Raw genomic sequence first — 24455 nt, 5'->3', positions numbered from 1 at the left:
AAACACAAGTGTGTGAGCTTGACATTGTGACAGTGAGGATGGTAGCCCACACGTCGTTCTAAGGCAGCTTTATCAAGCATAGCAGATAAGACTTGCATACAAATGACAAAGAGATAAGGGGATAATGAACAGCCTTGGCGGAGACCTCGCTCACTACAAAAAAGACTCGATAGTTCACCATTAACTTGCACCAAGAAAGATGCTGTAGTGATGCATAGCTCGATCCAGTGAATGAAGCGTGGTGGAAAGTGCAGAGTCTGCAGAATGGATAGCAGGAATGGCCACTGAACCGAGTCGAAGGCTTTAGAGATATCAATCTTTATTGCACTGCGAGGGGAGACAGAGTCATTGTGATAGTCTTTGACAATTTCAGATGCAAGGAGAACATTCTCCATCAGAAGACGACCCTTGACAAAGGCAGATTGGTTGGGAGCAATAAAGTCTGGTAGCAGTTGTTTTAGTCGACTAGCAAGGAGTTTTGATATCACCTTATAGATTACATTACAACACGAAATTGGCCGGTAGTCTCGCATTTCCGTAGCCTCTTTTTTCTTTGGGATTAAAGCTAGTATGGTAGCATTGGTCCCTTTAGGCATGAAACCATACTGGAAAAAGGACTGTATAGAGCTGATAAAATCTTTCTGCACAATAGACCAGGTCGACTTGAGGAATTCAACTGTATATCCATCAGGTCCTGGGCTCTTATCCGCAGGCATGGAGAAAAGAATGTCTCTTATTTCCGTTTCTGTGACCTCTGCTTCCAAATGTGCCCGATCCTGATCAGAACAACGGTAAGGCAGCAAAGAAGATAGCTCTGCTTCTGTAATTCCCTGATAGTGAGGGAGTTTGAACCCTAAGAAAGCCTTAAAAAAAATTTCAGCCTCAACTTTGATCTCCTCTTGCGTGGTAACAAGTGATCCGTCTGCACATCTTATCTCTCGAATCGTATTACGGACTTGTCGAGTTTTTGCCGCATTGTGGAAAACTTTGTTGTTGCCATCTCCCACTTTGAGCCAGTGAAGTTTCGACCGCTGCATGAGGAATCTCTCTTCTAGACCTGAAACAAGCAACCAACGGCTATAAGCTACTGATTCTTGTTTCATGGCGAGCTCGGTTGGGTTCTACAAAGTGGCCATTTGTGCTTTGCATAACTGCGTGTAAGCTTCTTTCGCCTTTTTAACCAAATCACCAAGAGAATCCTTACTAAACTGCTTTAAATGTGGCTTTAACGCTTTCAACTTCTTAGAGAAGCGGTACAGGGCAGAGGTGGAAGGATATAATGGTTCAGTGGCTCCCCAAACCTCCTTAACTAAAGGCAAAAATCTTGTGTCATGAATTACTGCATTTGTGAATTTAAAGGGTTTGTGTGGGCGAATAGTGTCAGCTCCAATCTTTATTCGACACCGGAGATGATCTGAGCATCCCCCAGCTTCAAAAACACTATATGACTGTTGGTACTCAGTCGTCCATGCAGCATTGACTAGAACTCTATCAAGCTTTTTACAGATAAGACCATTGTCGCGTTTGTTACACCAAGTGTATAACGGTCCATGAAAAGGCATATCAGCCAAAGAACAATACTGCACCAACTCCTGAAAATCTCTCATACCCGGCATCACCACACTATGCACTTCATGAAGAGAGTGTTCCTCCAGTTTTAAGATCTCGTTAAAGTCACCAACCACCATCCATGGTTTATTTCTAAACATAGGCGAGTCTTGGTGAGCTTTCAAGTCCTCCCACAGCATTTTTCGTTCCTCTGCAGCGTTAGCCGCATACACAAAAGAGACAAAAAACTCCTGCGTTTCACCGTCCATGAGGATAGAACAGGTGATCATTTGACCGCTGGTAAAACATGGTGTGAGACGAACATTAGGACCCCAAACAACCCAAATGCGTCCCCTCCTATTTGACATATAGTTAGAGAGGCAGGACCAACCCGGCAACACTGATCCTACTATATTCTCTACTCGCTTCTCTTTTACTCTTGTTTCCAAGAGAGCACCAAACTGAAAACTTCTTTTCTTAACTCAGTCTCTTAAAACGGAATGTTCAGACATTTTATTGAACCCACGAACATTCCAGAAGAAGCTCGACATGGAGTTATTGGTGGGGGGTCCGCCGACCCTGATCCTTGGGAAGCTGAGTGGAGGATGTTGAAATTAACTTATGAGAGTCCTTCGAAGCTCGCGGGATAGATTCACGTGGTGGAACACAGACCTTTAAACCCCGAGTTTTCTACAAAATCGCTAAATGATTTGAGGTTCTACAAAATCAGATCACTCCATGAATGCAAGTTCAAGATCAACTGTAGGCCAAGAAAAGTAGTTCAAGGCTAACTATAGACCATATAAAGAGTTTAATATACCATTTTTTTTAACTTTCATTTTCTGAAATACCATTTCTCGAAGCTTCTATACCCATATACCATTCCTCCTTTTTGAATGACCAAAATGCCTCAATTGCAATTTTCCATATACCAAAGCGACACGACCTGCACCCATTGGAAACCACATCACACCACTTTCAGAATAAAATAAAACATTTAATATTTACTACTTTGCCAAATAACAAAAAAAAAAAAATACATAGTTATTTGTAAAACCACATCGTCGTGTAACATCTATGAAATTCTCGCTATAATTTCTGATCCATCATTAATTTAATTTTGTCCACATGATTGACTTTACTTGCCCACCACTTTTAAGGTTCATGGCAAACCTCACACCATTATCCTAGAATTGCTTTTTTCTTGGTTGTACCAGAGATTGCGGTATTTTTACTGTCAATTTATTAAACATCATGATCATGAGCTAAACTTTGATGGTATATATCACATTAAAGATGGTGCCATCATGGTGGACCTTTCATGCGTTTTGCTGATAAGGTTGTAGGTCAAAATTGCTGAGCTAGAGAAGCCAAATGCTGGAGAAGAAGAGCCTCGGATTGCACGGTTAATAGATAAGACTATCTGGCACCGACTTCTGCTCCTCCTTCGTTCTGGAAACCGGAAATATGAAGACATCCTTGCTTCCTGGTTTGCTACTCGCCTCTAGCTCTGTTTGTTAACTACAAAAAATATTTAGAACACAAACTCTAAAACCCCTTGTAAGAAACGGTTTTTTTGGTGAATAAATTTTACATTCATTCAAAAAAAAAAAAAAGAAGAGCCTCGAATTGGAATAGAGGGTTTGAAGTAAAGAGTCAGAGATGAAGACTCGGTGCCATTCAGAGGGTTCGATATTGAAGAGAAGTCTATAAAGAGAGGAAGCTCACGCCTTTTACGTTTATGGTGGAGAATGGTATTGTGAAGAAGACGCTACAAGTCTTTGGGCCGTGATCGACATGAGATCATGAAGGGAGCTTTGCATTGAGTTTGCCATGAGAGCTTGATACATTGTTCTTAGTTATCGTTCTTGCATCTTGTGTAATCGGTATTGGTAGAAGAGAATAGAGAGATTAAGGTACTCAAACCTTAGACATTTGCCTTTTTATGCTCACAACAGAAGGCACTGCTCCAAGAACCTGGCACTGATTGTGATTGGACCATATGTTCTCCTTGTTTGGACTTAGTTTTGATCTCTGGAGAATCAGTGCCGCGTCGAAATTTTCTATCTCCTACCTAGGAGAAAGAAAATAATGTTAAGCGTCATATTCATGTAAAAAAGATCCTGCAGGAATCTTCCTTGGATAGCTTGATTCACATAAGCTTCTAACGCTGACGCAATCTACATTCTAACCAGAATCAGTTTGCGTTCACTCTGCTAATTGTAACTTGCAGCTCACACGTTGTTCTTATAAAAAAACAGTGTATAGACAGTATCGTTCGTCCCTGAAATTTCAGTCTTCAAACTCAGATAATACATCTCTTTAGAATATTGACAAAGAAATGAAGCCTATACAATGTATTGGGATATGCTTTGTCACAAACTCACAAAGTTTTTGCAAAACAAAACAGATTATCCCAATTAATTTCCATATCTCCTAATACATGAAGTTACTTTCCTAGTTTCCTTGATTCCTCTAGTTTCACACAGTTTGCAGCAATAACAATAGAATCTCTTCAATGATTCACACTTGCTTGCATTTAGGCACTCAAGGGAAGGGACTATAAACAATAGTTTTCATTTTTCTCTCTCCCACTAACTTTTCAAGTCTCAGACATTTTCAGACAGTGGGAATGACATTGGCTTTAATTGTTCAAAGCGCTCTACATGTTTTACTCCTCAAGGAGGCTACGTGTATCGGAATCCTTAGGAGCACATATATCCTTTGGCTGGAACTTGTTTACCTGATGATAGGTTTGTGACTTGAATTGAAAAAAAAAGAGACTATTATTAAAAATTCTAGGAAAAGTTAAGATAGTCAGAAATTTACAAATCAGACCAAGCTTCCTGAAGCAACTCCAAAAATCTGTGTGTTAAGTGTTATCGACATTCTCAACTTTTGGACGCCTCAACATTTCTGATATATTATGGTTTTTGTGGTTTTTAACCATGGTATAAGTGTGTTTTTGAGTCTTTTGATTTGTTTTCTAGATTGTTTTTGAATCTTTATAGGTTTATTTACTCATTGGCACAGATGGAACACAAAGAAGCTAAAAGAGAATGATTTGGAGCATAATCAAAGCATGAATGCTGATCAACAAAGCTGGGACACGAGTTCAAGAGAATGCATCGACCGATGCAATTTCTGTAGCAGATGTTGCCTACAGCTTTAGGTTCACAATCTGAATAGTCATCATATCCATCTTTCAAGATCAGTACACCACATTCAATAATCTTGTAGTTATCTGAGGCAGGTGAATTCCACATGCACTTTCTTGATCGCTGGATCTTTTTCATGGCTTGAGGAGTCAAGGTGATTTAGTTAGAGAAGAGAGAGGTATTTTGTGCTTTCAAAATAATGCATCAGCTCAAATATGTTACTTAAATTACAAGTAGCCCTTTTTCCTATACAAAATGGATATTATTTGTTTTTATGATAGGAGATGATAAGCTCTGGACAAACGCCCATTGTGTGGAACATTAATCACCTTGAGAAGAGTCACTCGTGATTTGAGAAGAACAAATCACGAGAGTTGAGAAGAGTCACTCGTGATTTGTTTTATATTTTCACAAATAATCTTATTTACTTAAATTTCTAATGAAATGTTATATTTATTTAGATTTTTTTGAACTTATGTGCGATGTGCCATTAAATTTACATCAAGTTTTCCGGGTTATTGTTAATTGAAATCTTATTTTCTTCCAATTGTTTATTTTTTAATATTCTCAATCGTATCCGTAGTTCATTTTCTCCTATCCTTAATGAATAAAATTGTTAGGTAAAAGATATATATAAAAAATATTTCATTATCATTGATTTGTTTCAAGTTAAAAAAAAAAATTCCAAACGCAAACGCCCGCAACCGCAAACACTTGCGGGAAGCAGCTTTTGGAATTCAGTGGTTGGGAGCGATTGAGAGCGGTTGGGAGCGATTGGAAGCGGTTTGTGTGATTGGCACCAATCGCTAGCAACCGCTACCACCCGCAAACGCAGCGTTTGCGGGAGGTAGCGGGAGAACCAATCGACACCTAAGTTTACTTTTCTTCTTGGACTTCATTTGTATATGTTGTTTTCCTATTATGGACTTTTTGTATCCTCTGTCATTTTATTAACTCTTATCTCATAACTTTTGATCTGATTAAAGTTAAGAGAAGGGAAGATGATAGAATGTATGTGGCCAAATAATGATTTGGCTTTAATATTAATTTTATTTTATTAAAATTAAATATTAATGTGATTTCTATATCATTAATATATATATGTGACAAAAATTATTACTGATATTTTAAAATTTTATCTGCGTTTGAAATTGCTGGAGGCTTTTCTGAAATCAATGCCAAATAGTTTATCTGGTTAACGACCACACCTTCTTTGTTTCTTAGATATCAAGTTACATGAAGAAAAGTGCATTGTCCTCGATTGGCAAAAGCAGGAGGCACGCCTTAAATCTTGAGGAAGCACTCCCTCGGGAGAAGATGGCTATGGAGTTAATATTACATGAAATATTGACATTAGAGTTAGTTTAAAATATTAAACATCATTAAGGATACTTATAAGTAGATTATGGGTTTTAAACATTACTTCCTAATCAACATATACATCACCTTATGAAATCTCTTAGATACATTATATATGAAATCAAAATTTAACATACTAAGATGTTAAATAACTTGTCAGTGTCTCCAGATTTGTAGCTTAAATAAAAGTTATACAACCAAGCCACATAGTACATATTAAGATGTTTATGATGATAGTGATTAGTGAAACTAGAGAAGAGAAGAGGGTTTTGGAAAATAGTTAAAAGGTTAAGAGAGCGAATTCTTGAGCATCGTCTAGGTACTTGAGACTGAATTTGCCAATTCTCATTTTGCTACTGGGAATGATAGAGCAAGTGCGGCTCCTACAACGCCTCCTGCAGCGGCTGCCGCAGCTGCTATAACAATAGCGGTTATTTGGAGGCCGCCATTTCCACGGGAGAGTCTGCTCGAGATCAGTTTGCAAGACTTGTCAGCTTCTTTGTAAAGAAAACAATTGGCTACTCCTTCAGTGATGGCATTTTCGTTCTACAGGCATGGATAGCAGGTGAGGTCAGATATGAAGATACGGGTGACATTAGCTATATACAGCTTAGAAGAGTTTAATTAAGAAAGGCATTGATTAACTACCTTTATCCTGAAGTTATGTATGGCATCATTGACAGTGAGAGTATCACTCGGTGATGATAATAGTTTGAGGGAATGATCCTTCCATTCGTCTACAAGCTTTTTAAGAAGAGCAACACTAGCTTCTATATTTTTTTATAGAGAATATCCCATTGCCTGAAGCAATCAACGTGTTCGGTCACACACCTGATAGCGGTTGTTGTAGCTTCCTCGGCAAGAAAAGGATTTCCTGTAACTAAACCTTCTCCAGCTAATTTTAAGGAAAAAGTGAATATCTGTTTCACTGTGCTGCTTCCTGGTGCAAACGCTACATCCTTCAACAAGGGGTAAATTGTCCCAAACCTCTCTGTTGCCTGTGCGCACCATGCATGCTTGTGATCAGAATCGACAATCGCATCAAGGTGTTTTTTTTGTTTATATAAACTCCAATAATACTACTACTATTTACCTCTACTCTAGCGGATGACGCAGGGAATGTAAGCCGCACCAAGATCTCAAATGAAGAAGGTGGAATTATCAGCTGATTTTTCTTCCTAACAGCGGCTTCATTTAAAAGTATGGTCCGAGCGTCTGGCTCCGACAAAATGCTGATTTAAAAAGAAAAACAAGATCAATGGTTGTTGCATATTACATACAGTAGAGGAGGGAGAGGGAGATGAAAAGAGAAGAGAAAAAATAAAACTGGACTCACATCTCAACCAATCGCAGTATGAGATCCACTGACTAAGGGCTGTAGCCCTTGTTATTATCGGCTAGTGGTAACAAGTTATTCGCCCATGAATACAAGCCAGCAGATAAATCACTTTTGAAGTAAGCCTGTCACCATTTTACAGTTGAAGGAAAAATTAACAAAAAAACACAAGTTCAGACACACTCGTGGTCCTCCTATCCTAGCTAGTTTAGAAAAATTAAAAATAACCTGAGCCATCGTCCAAAGTATAACCGGAAGCTTGTCCTCGCCGTGATACCTAGGACTGTACCTCAGCATGGGCAAAAGATAAGTCAAAGCTAGAGGTTTACTACGCAACATGATCGCTAAAGCAACAAATGCTGCCACCTACAAGTAGAAAACAATGGAGTACGTATAAGAGAAACAAAAGATAACTGAGTGAGTGAATACAACACCACTCAATATCACAGGAAACAAAATAAACACCTCAGAAGATTTGGAAGAACAAGTAGTAGTATCTTGTGCATGTGCAGCCCAACTAGTGAGAAGGCGACCAAGCGCCCACATAACGAAAGTACAATGTTTATCAGTTTGAAGTTGGTTGATCCAAGCATCTGATGTTTCGTAGACAGATTTAGGAATATGCGATGATGAGACATCATGGGACCAAGGAAATTCCTTGAACACGTTCAACCATTGTGATGATACTTGGGCAAAGACACTCTCAATTATGTTCCAAATCTTCTTATTTAGCTCAATTATGTTCTATCCGTGCCAATGATGTACATAATCCTATAAAAACTCAAAAACAACATAGAAAACAAATAAAAAAACTCAAAAAGCATACTTATATCATGTTTAAAAAACATAAAAACCATGATATATCAAACTCCTTTGCACCAAATTTTGCACATTAATTGAGTGTCATAAAGTGATCTATTTGTTTCTACTTCCCGCTAAAGCATTCTGTAATATATAGCTTGCCTTGTTATAAGTAAAATTTTGAAACATTTTAATTTCCAATTATGTGTTTAAAATAGACGACATTATAATTTCCAAATATGTGTACTATAGGCGTATATATAGTGTTTCTGCAACCGTACGTAACAGGTAACACATATGCATCTCTTTTCAATAACCAACACAATGTTTTTCCCAATGGATATGATTGGTGGGCTCATGATATATCTCTGATAAATAAGCCAAGTTTTCTCACACAAAGCGAATTAAAGATCAAAATAATAGTCTTATTTCCTTTGTTCTACGTAGCATATCCTACTCACACAGTTAGACGACTTTCTATTAGCACTGTTCATATATTAAAAGTTTTATCTCTAGGCTTCACTGAAGTATAGTATAATTTATATGTTATAGCTTGTCCGCCGTTTTTATCAATTATAAAAGGATAGTATATGCATATGAATTAGAAGGCTTATCTATGAAAGGAAGCAATGCGTAAATTCTTTAGAATTAAGTATTAGTTGTCTGAATTGTAGAGTTTTCACTTGTATGCTTATGTCTCATTACAGTAAGAAAAGATCAAGAACAAATTATTAAAGAGTTGGTTTTGTAATATGAAGTAAAATAGAATGTTTTTTCAGCAAATAAATAAAAATATGATAACAACAATATTTGGATAAGATTCATCATCCCTGGTTTATTTTCTTATATTCCCTCTCCATCGGCCCACCTCTGCTTCGTAATTTGCTTTTCTATTCATACCAACTCTGACGTATAGTCTGAGTAGAAAGGGATCATACATTTTTTCTGGCTGGTATTCATAGTAAGGTAAGACATATTCACTAGATCTTGATCAAAATATTGATAGTTGTTGCGACTCATGTTGTAGAGACCGCCGAGGTTATGAGTACTCGCAATCGATACAACATCGTTACTTGGGAACCATACGGGTGTCAAACGGTTCTCTTACAACATTGGAATTTTCGCATCCTTCACATTCACCCAAGACTTTCCAAAACCCACGAATTAGATCCTTCTTCTCCGGTTTCTGAGTGGATTCAGAGCCGGCCCAAAGGCTAGGCCTATGAAGCATATGCTTGCGGCCGCATATTTTATAAAACTTTTTCGGCCCTATTTTTCAAAAGGTTTCTTTAGTCCAGTGGTAATAACCTTCCCTGAAAAGTATGAGGTCTCCGGTTCAAACCTAAGTGCTAACCTTTTATTTGTTTTTTTTTTGGACGGCCAATCCTTTTTTAAAAACGCGGCCAATGCAAACAAAAACGAAAATTAATATGTAGAGTTTTAAGGTTAAAAAAAACGAAATTGATTTAGTTAAATATAAATAATAAAACTAAAACTAAAAGAAAAAAAGAAACAAACCTAAAAAAAAACCTAAACATCGTTTCCTCTCCTTCCTCCTCCTTCACCTTGCAATTATCGCTGTCCTGTACTCCTTTGCTCTGATACTCTTTAATTTTTCTCAGAGTGGACTGCTTCTGAATTTTGAATCAATTCAGGTTTGTCAATAGAAAATTAAGATATTGCTATTTTTGAATTAATATATTGATGTGTTTTTACTTCTATCGCTTTCTTGTGCTAAAAGTCATACTAACCATTGATTTGTTCAGTTATATTTATATTATTCTTGTGCTAATAGTTTGGTTGCTTCCTTGTAGGAAGATGACTTCTAACCGAATAAGAAAAGAGCCGGGAGGGGCATCAAAAGTAAGGAAAAAGAAGAAACAAGATGCATTAACAAAATCAATGGCTAATTCGATGTTGAGGTATGTTAAAAAATCTGAAACTTCTCAAACTGATGAGTCTTTAGAAAAAGAGATCAATAAGAGTGATGAAGAAGCTGATATTTTAGAAAATATCAGCAGTCAATTGCAGGATTTTCTCACTGCAGACCTCTCATTTTAGTGGATACAGTAAACTTGAGCGGTAAATACCCTGGGAAATTGTTGGTGCAGCGGGATTTGATGCAGAAAACAGGCTTTTCCCACTTGCGTTTGCAATTATTACCGAAGTAAGTTTGTCAGCTGATACTTGGCGTTGGTTCTTTGCATGCATCAGAAAGAAAGTAACACAAAGGGAAGACATTTGTCTAATAACGAGTCCGGATCCTGACATAGTTGCAGTTGTTAAGGAGCGTGAGTGTCAGTGGGCACAACACCGGTTCTGTCTTAGGCATATGTGCTTAAAATTTTATGAAGTCTTTCATAACAATCTCATGACAGAGTTTGTTTACAAGGCGGGATCTACGAAGTACGTATCAAGTTTCGTGAAGTACTTGAAGAAAATCGAAAAGATGAACTTGGAGGCTCGAAAATGGTTAGACAAAATACCTCTACATCAATGGGCTCTGGCTTACGATGATGGTGGGCTGAGATTTGGGATCATGACAACAAACACAATATCTAGGACATATGGATTCATAAACAAAGCTCTTGATCTTCCTATCACAACCTCCATCTTGCTAATTTTTGATTACCGGGCAGAGCTTTTCAAATCTCAACGTGGTCTTCTTGGGGAACCACTGAATGGAAGAGGCCTATACTCTAAATATGTCATGGATTTTATTGAAGAGTGTAAGGAAGCTTCTAGAACGCACGATGTATTGCCTCTAGACCGGACGGGGGAGAAGTTTCAGGTCACGGAAGTGATGCAAGTTAGTCAAATTAGTGATCGGGTATGCAATTGTGGGGTATGGCAACTTTACAAGTATCCATGTTCACACGTGTTAGCGGTTTGCAGGAGGCTGAACATTGATCATTTGCAGTATGTTGATGACTGTTACAGTACCGAAAGTTCTCGTGCAGTTTTAGCAGTTGATTTCACGCCGCTTCCGGGTGTCTCTGATTGGCCTGAAGGTTCCAAGATTGTTTCCTCCCGGAAGTCGTCCGATATCAGCTGAGCCAAGAAAAGTTCTTGGAGGCCAAAAACGATCTAACACTGGCAAAAACAAAGGTCCTAAACGTTGAACTAAACTGAACTAAAATGGTGAAGATGGAGGTTTGTTACCGATGTAGTTTAGTTTGGTTCAATATGTACAAAGAAGCGGCTAAAGGAGTTTGGTGGATGCTTAAACCTATAAGTAGTAAAGAGTTTTTATTTGTAAGATATGCTAACCGGTTTAGTGTTGGTTTTTTGGGAGGTTGTATGAAAGCCGATTTGGTTCCTGTAATGTCTGGACTAGGTTAACTTTTGTGATGACTGATGATGATGTATTTGTATGCAGTAATCAGTGTATGCACTTTCGTTTTTTTTAACGATATCTTTGTTTATGCCTACACCGAGATAAGAAGCCAATCGGGTCTGCCGATGCGGTTCAATGTTGGCTCACATATCTCGGTTCAACATTGAACCATTTATACCAATTGTATACAAGTACTACAAAGTTACCCACGCAATGCGTGGGTTATAAAATCAAATATTTTGTATGTAAAATAAAATTTCATTAAATTGTTTATGATATTATTTATATATGCGTTGAAAAGAATTTAAATATATACATTTATCAGTTTATAATTATGAAATGTGTTAAAAAGGACAATTTTCACATATTGCATAAAAATAAGTTTTGGTTTTAAATTTAGCAAATCAATTCTAAATTCTAAAAATACTAAAATAGCATCATACTTTTAATCTTATATTCTAAATACTAAACCATATCTCTTCAAAATTATATCCTAAATGTATAGTATAAAAATATAGATAACCATTGGAAATGGTGTAAGCTTTTTTCGGCATAATGACAGATGGAGTAAGGGTTAACGGAAAATAGACATGATGTATGATTGGCAACTCAAACAATACCAATGCAATATAAAAGTAGTTTTGCTTTTTTACAGGTTAAACTACTATAATTTATACCACTTTTAATGATTGACATATGTCTATGATGAAAGTATTGAGGTTCAATATGTATATATATATATATATATATATATTAAATATTTTACAATAGGTCTCTGTAATGTTTTTCTGTGTAATGTGAAAGGATGTTGTAAAGTTTGGGAACTGATTCCAAAGAGGCATAAAGAAATATGTGATCTTTTGACCATTTATATATGCATTACATGGTAAAATTAAGCTCAATCTTTTTATCAATATGCAAAGTAAAATATTTTTTTTAATGGGGATAAAACACTTTTAAAAATGAAAAACAAAGCAAATTTACAAAACATAAACTTAGAAATATATTGTAGTTGAAGATCAGAGGACTTAAGAGGAGAAACATAAGGAATTTACAACTATAATATTATGACTGAATGTTCAAAGCCAAAGAGATTATGTTTTAGGAGTCAAGCATTAGGCTCATGTTCATCACTTAAGACTTCCAAGTATAGTTTGAAAGTTAAAAAATCACATTACAAAACAATGCATAAACTTTAAATCATGACTATCATAAAACATAATCCTTTGAAATAGGCTAATAATTATTGACAAGACTATGTATCAAAAAAAAAAAACTTTGAAATGGCTTTGTAAACGATTTCTTCAAATAGTCCTAGAGAAATTAATCTGTTAATCATCATACTGCAAGATATCATGTTTTTTTAAAAAAACTTCATAAAAAATAATATTAAAAAATACCATGGGAAAAGAAAGACATATAGCTAAACATTGTATAAAATTTGTAGATGCATTATTCTAAGTAATCACATTCATGGAAATAAATACAGTTATAAAGCATATTAATTGTAATTAATTTGGTCATATGCATTATTTCAACATGAACAGTTTGAACCAAAGAAAACGTCCACCCATAATGTCATAAAGGTAATTGATTGAGAGAAGTAAATGTAAATCTAAAGAAACTGAACAAAGAAAATGTCCCAAATTACAAAAATGTGTGTAGACAATTTAGTTTTAGATTAGCAATAATGTGTCTTTTTATTTAATTAAAATTAGAGAAAATGACACATGTTAAAAAAAAGAGGGGTGCCAAATGACAATGTCTCACAACTCTATTTTTTCTAACTTTGCCTAACAATGTAACATTGGGCACTCTATATTTGTGACACATGTCATCCTCATTAATTTTAATTTTATATTTTTTTTTTACTTCATTTTATTCCTACATTATATGGTCTATATAATAAGAGAAGGTTTTTTCTAACTTTGCCTAACAATGTAACATTGGGCACTCTATATTTGTGACACATGTCATCCTCATTAATTTTAATTTTATATTTTTTTTTTACTTCATTTTATTCCTACATTATATGGTCTATAGTTTGTTAAAAAAAAAAATTGTTGTATAGTTTGCTTTTTGAATTTCAACATTGTTACAAAAATATCTTCCTACCATTTTTTAGTTTTAGCATCTAATATATTTCATAATGAAAGCATACATCATAGAACCTAAAAAGAAAATATTGATCAACCCAACTAAAAAATATAAACAAATTGAAACCAAATAAAAATAGAAAATGGTTTTATACTTTTAAAGTAAAAACTGAAACCAAATTAACTTATGATAGACTAATTTAAAAATATATAAGATTTTCAAATATATATATATACAAATCATATTATATTCAATAATCATATATGCAATAATGTGTCTTTTTATTTAATTAAAATTAGAGAAAATGACACATGTTAAAAAAAAGAGGGGTGCCAAATGACAATGTCTCACAACTCTATTTTATTATATTTTAATATATAGTAAATATTGACATGTGAAACCGATAAAAATAGTTAAGTAATAAAGTTTCGGTTGCGATCAAAAAATAAGTGAAAATTTTATAAATCGTAAAAACAAATTAGAATAAATATATTTTTGTAAAATATATTATCTTTTCTTTAACAAAAGTAAACTATAGGGACTTATGCAATGAAATAATACTAAATTAAAAAAAAACCCAAAAATAATTAAAGATTTGGTAGAGGAAGATAAGTCTGAGTATTTCTATATAATAAATAATGTGATTTTTAACCAATTAGGTCATCAAAAAGAAATAAAGGAGGTGATAGAATTGATGATGATGTGAGAAATGAGGGACAACCAACCATAAGTAAAACATTAATACCTTCTCAGATTATGTAGTTGATGCTTCGAAATGATGCCAAGTTCATAGAAGCAGAGAAGCCTCGAGAAGAAAAAAAATATATTTAACCTTTTTAATTAGTCATGTTGGCTAGGGAACGGGCCTATTTTTGTGTTTTTTTTTTTTGTTTCTTTTCTCGATAGTTTTGAATTAAATTGAGAATGAGGATATGTGTCAACTATATAAAAAGCCAGGTGTCATGTTATTATAAGAAATTGAGAAAAACCTTCTTATTTGTTATTTTTTTTTGTTTCTTTTCTCCATAGTTTTGAATTAGAATTGAAATGAGTTTATGTCTTGTTGGCTAGGAAATTGAGATAGATCTATTTAAGTTTCTTTAACCCATAGTTTTGAATTAAATTGAGAATGAGGACATGTGTCAGCTATATAAGAAGCCAGGTGTCATGTTATTAGAAGAAGTTGAGAAAAACCTTCTCATATTATATAAGATATTATATAAGATGTCTTAGGATACGTAAACAACAGCGACAAATCTTGGGATAGCTACAAAATATTGGCTTTTAACCATTTTCAAAGCTGCGTACAGTATTCTCCTCCTAAATTTGAAATCTATGAGTTCAACTCTGAATATTCATGGAGGATTCTTGATGACGTCTCTCCTAAATTTTTCATTCACTCTAATGGCGTGACTCTCAAGGGAAATGCCTACTGGTAGGCTCCAGATAAAGAAGACCCCCTCGTTGTTTTCATTCTAAAGTTTGATTTCGCTACTGAGAGATTTGGACGTATGCGTCTCCCTCTATCTTTTAAGAGAACTAGTTATGTTGGTGTGGTTCACTCAGTTGTTAGTGAAGAGAAACTTGCCTTGTTACAACAACATGGGGTTGGTATAGATTCATTAAAGATGGATATATGGGTGACCAAAACTAAGATGATCGATGAGGCCAAAGACTTGTCGTGGAGCAACTTCTTAGTAGTGGATTTGGGTAAAGTTATGTTACCAAGACCAGATGTGATGAGCCATATTATAAGTTTCTTGGTTGACGAGAAGAATAAAATGGTTGTGTGTTGTGATACAGAGTTACCAAGATTGACTGATCCCATGACCATGAGGACCATGGCAAAATTTTACTTTGCTATAGAGGGTATACAAGTTCATAATTTGATTGTACAAGAACCACAGGGTACTGCTTGGCCATTTCTCGTCAGTTATGTTCCTAGTTTGGTTCAAATTCATTGAGGAGGTATTTACAGGCAAAAGGGTATTTTTTTATTTTTTATGAATGCGTATATCCTCGGACTTTTTATTTTCTTCAGAATTTGGTATGTGTGCATATGAAGCCGAAAACAAAATTGTAGAAAGCTAAGAAGGGTTTTTAATCAGATAGCAACTTGTAAAAGCTCCTCTATATGTTCCAAATCGCTTTATTGAAGTCTTGCAGAGTTTTGATTAACATAGTAGTAGCTGAATTCTCCTTTACTTTTGCGTTTTGAGAATTTGACGATGTTGGTGATCAAGTATAGAGGAAAAATGCTGCAGAGTTTCACAAGATAAACGTTCAAAATGGTGACTCCACCTTCTTTTTGGTTTGATTAAAGCTGGTAGCGTTTGGGGTGGCTACACAAACTAATTGGCAACAATTGACTCGGGAATATCTTCATCTGCAAGTGTAGAAACCTTGATTGTTGACTTGTTGTTGTTGTTGTTGTTGTCAACTACGGAGAAGATAGATTTTAGATAACTTTTTACAAATCCATAACCAATAACACCAAATTTTTAAAGAGTTTTAAAAAAGTTTGATTGAATAACAACATACTAGATTAAGAGAGCACGGGTTAAAATTTATTTTATTTATATTGTAATTTTAATTTTTTTTGGATAAAACATTATGCAATAAAATCATATGCTAAATATGAAGACTTGAAAAAAGACATATATTTTGTATGTTTTATATTTTTAATGATTCTAGATAAGTACCTGTACTATAACACTGATTAAATTTTGTTTCATAATCTATCTTGTAACCTACTATTTAACTTGTAACCAATCAATCTATCAATTTTGTAATCTATCTTTAATTAATGTTATGGTCTATCGATAAAATATATGGAAAATAAATTTGTAATCTATACTAATAAAAAGTATAAGCTATAAGCTTCTAAGGCTGTCCACCTAGAATTTAAAACCTCCAATTGTAATAAGACATGTCACTCATTAACATTTTTTAAAATTTCCAGAATTTTTTATATTAAAAATTATTTTAAAACAACCTATCAGGATTTGATATGTCATTCATTAACATTTTTTAAAAATTTCCAGAATTTTTTAGAAAAAAGAAAATTTTAAATTTATGGAAATAAAAGAACTATGCACAATATCCCACATCGGCTAGAAAAGTTTTAGACAATAGTTTAGAACCAGTATAAATAAGATTAATAAATGAGGGGTCCACATAAGAAGAAGAAGACAAAGTTGATTCAAGTCGTATGGGATTGCGAAGGAATAGAGGAAACGACTTGGGAACCGGAAGAAGTTATGAAAGTAAATTTCACGAAATGGTTCGATAAGGAAGAAGTCCCTCGTAAGGAGAGCAAAGATTCGAGGACGAATCAATCCTAAGTAGGGAAGAAATGTAATGACCCGATCCCTCGGTACCAGCAGTGTCGAGATTGTCGAGAGTTAGTACCGGGAACCAGTATCGGGCGTTACCGAGAGACAGTATCGGGAGTTACCGAGAGACAGTATCGGGAGTTACCGAGAGACAGTATCGGGAGTTACAGAGAGACAATATCGGGAGTTACCGAGAGGGGAGTTACCGAGAGACAGTATTGGGAGTTACCGAGAGACAGTATTGGGAGTTACCGAGAACCAGTATCGAGGAATGCCGATAGATGCCGATACTTGGTATCGAGGAATGTCGATAGATGCCGATACTTGGTATCGAGGAATGCGGATAGATGCTGATACTTGGTATCGAGGAATGCCGATAGATGCCGATACTTGGTATCGAGGAATGCCGATAGATGCCGATACTTGGTATCGCGGAATGCCGATAGATGCCGATACTTGGTATCGAGGACTGCCGAAGAAATGCGGAAGTCAGTGCCGGTAGAATCCGATGATAGACCTTTATAGGTTAAGGGGATTGGTATGGAAATGGAGAGTTCTAGACTACTGAAGTAGCGAACAGACGTTTGAATTGAAGAAATAGAATCCCAAGTTTACAGTGATAGATCATTCAGGCTTGTAAATTGATGGATGAAAAAGAAGAGAGGTTTCAGTACTTAGTCCGAGAGATAGTCCGAGTAGGAATAGGAATGAAAGTCCTAGTGATAGTGATAGTGAAGTGAGAGTGATAGTGAAGTAGGCAGAAATGATTGCATCGGCGAACGATGGATCGGGCCGACGGTTGAGGATGGATCGATTAGACTATGGGCCGATGGATGGCCCGAGGGACTCGGTAATCTTGTGAAGATTTAAGCCGACTCACGGGAAAGGAAACCCGAGAGAAATGGAAACTCGCGGAAAAGGCAAAGGTGATCGGATAAGGATAGATGCGAGAAATAAGGGAAGTTAGGGGACGATTAGGCTTATCGTTTTAAGGCAACTTAAGGCGGTTTAGACGTTTAGTCGACCCTATATAAGGGACGAAACCCTTAGAAGATTCCCTAGTTTCACATACACATCCGAGAGCTACCGCAAGAGAGAGAGAAGAGTTCCATATAAGCTTAAACCGAAAGAGATCCTAAGTCTAAGTCGAGAAAGGAACGATAAGTATCCTTTCTCCTTGATCCGTCGATAGTTATGGGATATACATCGGATATTAACGATGTTGATCTGTCCGTGTAGAAGCGGGGATCAGATTTGGGCATAGGAACCGAGAGTTAAAAACCTTAGGTCGATACCGAAGGTGAGTGCGTGACTGTGGCCGAGTTCCATGGTTGATTCTCTTGACCCGCGGTTTATTTAATCTTGTTAATTGCTTGGCTTGACTGATGGTTAATGTGTTCTATTGCAATATGAATGGCGGTTGGTCTAAACGATTTAGACAACTATCCGATGTGAATTGATTGACTTGCGTGACTTGATTGGAATATACCCTGTGTTAGTTTGAGATTGTTGAACTGAGCCTAGTGTGACGGGATGACCGCTCCACTAAGCAAACATTGTTTGCTTACTCCCCCTTTTAATGGACGCAGGAAAAGAAAGGACCGATGATCAGGATTATAGTGGCTGACCAGCTCGTGTGACAGAGGCAAGGGAAGAAGAGGATGGTGGCTTTGGGTAGTTTAAATTATAGTGTTATTTTCTTAAGGATTTCACTTTTTCTATGCATGGGATTGAGATTGTTTGTTAAGAATAATTCGAACCTTTATATTAATTAATGCCTATTTTTAAGTTATAATACCTGCTATATATAATTGTTGCTAAGTCTTGTCGAACGAACGAGTAGAATTACATAGGCTCTAGGAAAATTTTTATAGGCCGGTACGTCCGTGTACGGGTTTTTAGGGTCGGAGTATTACATTCTATGGGGCGGTTAGCGGTGGGCTAGTGGGGCCCAGGGACGGGACGGGTTGTTACAATACTGTCTCTCGGTAACTCTCCCTGTGGATTGATAACACTTGTAATTGTTGGAAGTTGTTTATTTAAAGGTCTCATCTTTAGATTTGAGTATTAACTATAGATTCTCCTATGGATTGGTGAAGACACTTGTAATTGTTGGAAGTTGTTGATTTAAAGGTTTCATCTTTTAGTTGGTTTGATGTTTCAAGGTAAGATTAACAATGAGGGTAGTGATTATAGGTAGTTCATGTGGCTGGAACTAAGGGAAAAGGGTCAACTTCTGCTTTTCTCTCTAATATCTTACGGGCTGGAGGATACTCAGTTGGTTGTTATTCTAGGTAAAGTATTGAGTTTGGATTAAGACTCTATCATATCTTGAGTTTGAATCTTTTGTGGTTTTACTTACATGAGCTTTTGTTCTTGATTGCTAGCCCACATATTATGAGTATCAAAGAACGTATTTCCTGCAATGGAGATCCTGTCTCTGCTTCCACTCTTAATGATCTTTTCTATTCAATCAAACTGGTTCTTGATCAGTCTAGTCAAGAGGAAAATGGTTCTTTGAGTCATTTTGAGGTTACCAATTCGAAGCTTCTTCTAGATTTTTCCTACTTCACATGGTATTGCCAAAGTGTAATTAATATGTATCTCTTTTGCAGATTCTCACTGGGATAGCCTTTTCATTGTTTGAGAAAGAAAATGTTGACATTGCAGTTATAGAGGTTAGCGGTTTTGCTCATTTTTATTCATTACATTAGACAATCTACTGAGACTTGCTTTTGCTATCTATTTTGTAGACTACTTATGGCACTATTTCATTTGTTTGTGTAACATCAGGCTGGGCTAGGAGGAGCTCGAGATGCTACAAATTTCATCGAAAGTTCAAATCTTGCTGCCTCAGTCATAACAACGATAGGTGAAGAGCACATGGCTGCCCTCGGAGGTTCGTTGGAAAGTATAGCAGAGGCCAAATCTGGAATAATTAAACACGGTCGTCCAGTTAGGTGGTTTTGATGTATTTGCTTTTCGTATAACCATTGGATTATAAGCACATTGACAGATAATTTTATGTGTTCTTATATATCATGTAGGTGGTTTTTTGGTGGGCTGTTTCTTCCTCATATCGAAGGCATTCTTCGTTCTAAACCAGCATCAATGTCGTCATCAATTATCTTGGCATCTGATATTGGATATAGTTCTTCAATCAAAGGTATCATCAACAAAAATGGGATCGGTCTTTGTGAGTCCTGTGACATCGTAATACAACACGAGAAAGATGATAAACCAGTAAGTTTCAGAAACCTTTTATTTCTTTATTAAAAGCAAGAAGTTCCCTATTGTGATTCTTAATATATCAAGAAATTATACTTAATAAATGCAGATTGTTGAGCTTAGTGATGTAAATCTACGGATGCTTGGACATCACCAGCTACAAAATGCTGTTACTGCTACATGTGCGTCTCTTTGTCTTCCCGATCAAGGTATGAAGCACTTTAAACCTCCCTATATTGTTCATATTAAGCAACGAAAGAATTAAAAAGTTGACAAATTTTGTTACTTTCTGGATGGAATAATCAGGATGGTGGAGAGTGACAGATGAGGCAATTAGGATTGGTTTAAAGAGTACTCGTTTACTTGGGAGAAGTCAGTTTTTGACACCAAAAGAAGCAGAGGCTTTACAGTTACCTGGAGCAACTATGCTTCTTGATGGAGGTTGGTAATAGCTTTAGTGTCTCTGTTTCGAATAGCTTTAGTTTGATGGAGGTTTTTTGTCTTGTTTTTCAGCTTACACCAAAGAATCTGCGCGAGCTCTAAAGGAGATGATAAAGAGGGACTTTGTAGAAAAGAGATTGGTGTTTGTGGTTGCAATGGCTAGCGAGACAAAGATCATGTGTCGTTTGCAAAAGAACTTCTCTCAGGTCTAAAGCCAGAAGCAGTGGTTCTTACAGAAGCTGACATTGGTGGAGGTAAGGTTAGATCAACAACGTGTGCGGTTTTGAAGGAATCATGGATAAAAGCTGCTGATGAATTGGCATTAAAGTCTTTGGAAGCTTCAGAAAACAAAACTGTGTTTGGTTCCTTAAAGCTTGCCTATAAGATTCTCAGCGATGACACAAGCAGTAGTGACTCAGGAATTATTATAGTCACGGGTTCACTTCACGTTGTATCTTCAGTCTTAGCTTCTCTTCAACATTAATTGGACGGGAGAATGTGAAAGAATTTATTAGACATTTGAATTCCAGTGTTATTGGACTAAACATTTTATCAAGTCTTTTAAATTCAACCGTTATTGGATTAAGTACTTTTAAGTAGTCTTTTAAATTACTTTAGAATATAGTGTTATTCAAGTCGTTAACTTTTCATTGCTATTAAATTCTGGTGTTATTGGATGTTATGTATTTTATAATAGCAACTTGACTTAACTAGAATGTTAAAGAATTATTAGTGCAAATTGTGAAGAAAAAAGTCTGACATTTTAACGTGGGATTTGGATAGTACTCTGCACGTAAAATAAAAAATGGTCAGGAAACAGACTTCTTCAAGAGTAAAGAGTGAAGGGTAGACTTCCTTGGTAGCATTAACCAGCCGCTTTGAATTTCTTCACACTAATACCATTATTGCCATTGACATTCCCATCACCCATCTGTCTCTTTGCAACCTTTGCTCTCCTGTATCAGCCATCTTTGCGACCTTTGCTCTTGTATCAGCCACCACAGCAGTGCCGTTCTCGCTCTTATTTGAGACACCTTTCATCTCTCTCAGCTTTGCTTTCTCCTCTCTCAGCTTTGCTTTCTTCTCTCTCAGCTTTGCTTTCTCCTTCTCCATCTTCTCCCTCAACGAGCTCACTTCCTCTTCTGTACCGTTGATCACAATCTTATCAGACTCTTTGACATCCGCTTGACACACCAAACACGAAGAAGACTTCACTTCCTTCAACACCTTGGAACTCATCACATGTCCTCAAAGCGAAAAACTTGTACTTTCCATTGAATTCAAGACCTGAGACCGGACACTGAAACTGGATCCATCAGAACCAGCAACAGGCGTAAGTAAGCTTGATATTCACCATATCTTTCAAACCCTCAATGTGTGAGAATTGCTTAGGCACCCTCTTAGACAAGACAACAGAGCATGAACCAAAGCTTCTTTATTGAACAGAAAACACATGCACGCTCTGGTTTGAAGGCTTTATCTCTATCTTTTGTAGTGTTCCTCAAATAATCTGCTGCGTTATTTCGATTGATTCTCTTCGTTTATACCATCTCGATTCCAACTATGTGTTTTTGTTTTGCTTTTGGTCGATGTCATTGTCTCCTCTCTGCCGATGTATTGGAGAAACTTCGGTGATTTTGATCCCTTCACAAAATATTAGAAATAGAATCATGTATTGGTATGTGATTCTATTTAACGTCTTTTACTTTGATCTCCTTGCTCTGGGAACTAATTGGATATTGCGTACAGCGCATACTATTGGACCATGTTAGAAGACCTTTCCTTTATCGCTTATAGTTACCATTATATAGCAGGTATGTAATATTCTCGTAGGGCAACATATCCCTCTATGTATATATATCGTTTGGTGATGAATGAGGAAGATATACAATTCTCTGCAGAACCTTTGACATGGTATCATAGCAGAAACATTAAAAAAGAAAAAAACAGAGGAAGAAGGAAAAGAAGAAGAAAGACGAAGACAACTGAGAGATGATGACGACAACACCAAGTGCTAGTACGACGGAAGAAGCATCTCTCTCACCACTTTACCTTCATCCTTCGGATGGTCCCTGAAACTTCACCGTCCAACTTACCACTTTACCTCCATCCTCCATCCTCCATCCTCCATCCTCCATCCTTTGACACATACGTCTTTTAAACATCGAGATATTGAAAATGAGACTATTATTATTGTTAAATGAGGGATGTTATTAGTGTTTGTTTTAATTCAGATTGTGATTTGGTAAAAGTGTTATTGACTAAATATTCTTTATGGATATTCTACATTTTCAAATTTTAAATTACCATACACTCTTATCAATCATATATCATAAAATCCCTAAAAAGTAGTATTTGNATTATAGCTCCAAGTCAGATGGTAAAACCAGATGGTTTAGTGCCACTGAAGATCAGAGAAAGTACACGATTTTNTAATTACTAATTTGTTTTAATATGGGAGACATGGTCATAATTACTAATTTGTTTTAATAGGTTACTTTTTTAGATGGATCGAAATGACCATGAAGAGGAAGAAGACACAAGAGTGCATGAAGACGATGATTTTGATGTGGACATATCTATAATGGTGGTAATGATGACGGTAGGAGCTCAGATTCATAACACACGACAGCAACTCACGGGTGGTGATTATATAGAACGTCCCATTCGTCGACCAGTCACACAGCTCGGAGAAGAATATATACAAAAGGTATTAAAAGATGATCCCGAAGATTTTCGGGTGCTGTATCGTATGATTCCAGATATGTTTTTGAAGCTGTCTAGGATCATCAGAGACAAAACTGGTTTACAAAACACAAAAAAAATATCTGTCGAAGAGATGCTTGCTGTCTTCATGCTCACAGTTGGACAAAATGCAAGATATGGCTACGTGAAAAACACATTTCAAAGGTCCAAGTTTGCAGTGAGCACAAGCTTTAATAAAATTTTAAAAGCTCTGCTTATTATAGCTCCAAGTCAGATGGTGAAACCAGATGGTTTAGTGCCACTGAAGATCAGAGAAAGTACACGATTTTATCCATATTTTAAGGTGCATTATTTCATCTTTTGTTTAAATTGATTCTTTTAGTTTTTTCTTCATAGAATTTGAGTCTTTTTTTTGCATGTATTATAGAATTGCGTTGGAGCGATAGATGGTACACATATACCAGCAACAGTAGTTGGGCGTGAGGTGGCAAGCTATCGCAATCGAAAAGGAACAATATCTCAGAACGTTTTGGCTGTATGTAACTTTGATCTGGAGTTTATTTACATTCTGAGTGGATGGGAGGGTTCGGCCCACGATTCAAGAGTGTTAAGTGATGCGTTAACTAGAGGAACTAACAAGTTCCAAGTGCCCAATGGTAAAACATTTATAAATTTTCTATAGATCATATGTCTTATATATAGTAACATATATCATCCAAATTTCAGGAAAATTTTATCTAGTTGATTCTGGATTTGCGAATCGTCTCAGCTTTTTAGCTCCATTCCGTGGTGTTAAGTATCATCTACAGGAATTTGCTGGTCAAGGTCGTGATCCTGAAACTCCATATGAGTTATTTAATCTTCGCCATGCTTCTCTGAGAAACGTGATCGAAAGGATATTTGGAATCTTTAAATCTCGTTTTGCTATTTTTAAATCAGCATCTCCTTTTTCTTACAAGAAACAAGCTGGATTAGTCTTAGCATGTGCAGGGCTGCATAACTTTCTTCGTAGAGAATGTCGATCGGACGAAGGTGTGTTCCCTAATGAAAATAATGCAGTTAACAATGGAAATAATTCTGTCAATATAGATGAAAGTGATAGAGAAGAA

At 36.1% G+C, this 24455-nt stretch overlaps 3 protein-coding genes and 2 pseudogenes across 3 annotated transcripts in view; 4 read left to right on the top strand and 1 right to left on the bottom strand.

Annotated features, from left to right (window-relative positions):
* On the bottom strand, positions 1122 to 1817 carry LOC104754673. The gene has a single exon (XM_010476915.1). It carries the CDS (start codon positions 1815 to 1817, stop codon positions 1122 to 1124), a length of 696 nt encoding a protein of 231 aa, XP_010475217.1.
* Positions 10021 to 11257, top strand: LOC109127008. The gene is made up of 2 exons (XM_019231058.1): positions 10021 to 10124; positions 10417 to 11257. The coding sequence occupies exons 1-2, from the start codon at positions 10021 to 10023 to the stop codon at positions 11255 to 11257; spliced, it is 945 nt and encodes a 314-aa protein (XP_019086603.1).
* On the top strand, positions 11341 to 15600 carry LOC109127005 (annotated as a pseudogene).
* LOC104754665 lies at positions 17735 to 21124 on the top strand (annotated as a pseudogene).
* The window catches only part of LOC104754661, a 1860-nt gene continuing 551 nt past the window's right edge, over positions 23147 to 24455 (top strand). Inside the window, exons 1-3 of the mRNA XM_010476891.1 lie at positions 23147 to 23689; positions 23774 to 24002; positions 24073 to 24230. Of these exons, the coding sequence (XP_010475193.1) occupies positions 23147 to 23689; positions 23774 to 24002; positions 24073 to 24230 (930 nt within the window). The remainder of the gene's footprint in view (positions 23690 to 23773; positions 24003 to 24072; positions 24231 to 24455) is intronic.

The sequence above is a fragment of the Camelina sativa genome, chromosome 2 (genome assembly GCF_000633955.1).
Source record: "Camelina sativa cultivar DH55 chromosome 2, Cs, whole genome shotgun sequence".
In the NCBI taxonomy this organism is placed as follows: Eukaryota; Viridiplantae; Streptophyta; class Magnoliopsida; order Brassicales; family Brassicaceae; genus Camelina; species Camelina sativa.
Note: the sequence above shows the minus strand (reverse complement) of the source record. Positions and strands in the feature narration are given on the sequence as shown.

Excerpts from the sequence above, each read along its gene's own strand:
- LOC104754673 (XM_010476915.1), bottom strand. The coding sequence starts at position 1,817 with ATGGACGGTGAAACGCAGGAGTTTTTTGTCTCTTTTGTGTATGCGGCT.
- LOC109127008 (XM_019231058.1), top strand. The coding sequence starts at position 10,021 with ATGACTTCTAACCGAATAAGAAAAGAGCCGGGAGGGGCATCAAAAGTA. Across the intron at positions 10,125-10,416 it reads ATGGCTAATTCGATGTTGAG|AAAGAAAGTAACACAAAGGG; the intron begins GTATGTTAAAAA and ends TGCATGCATCAG.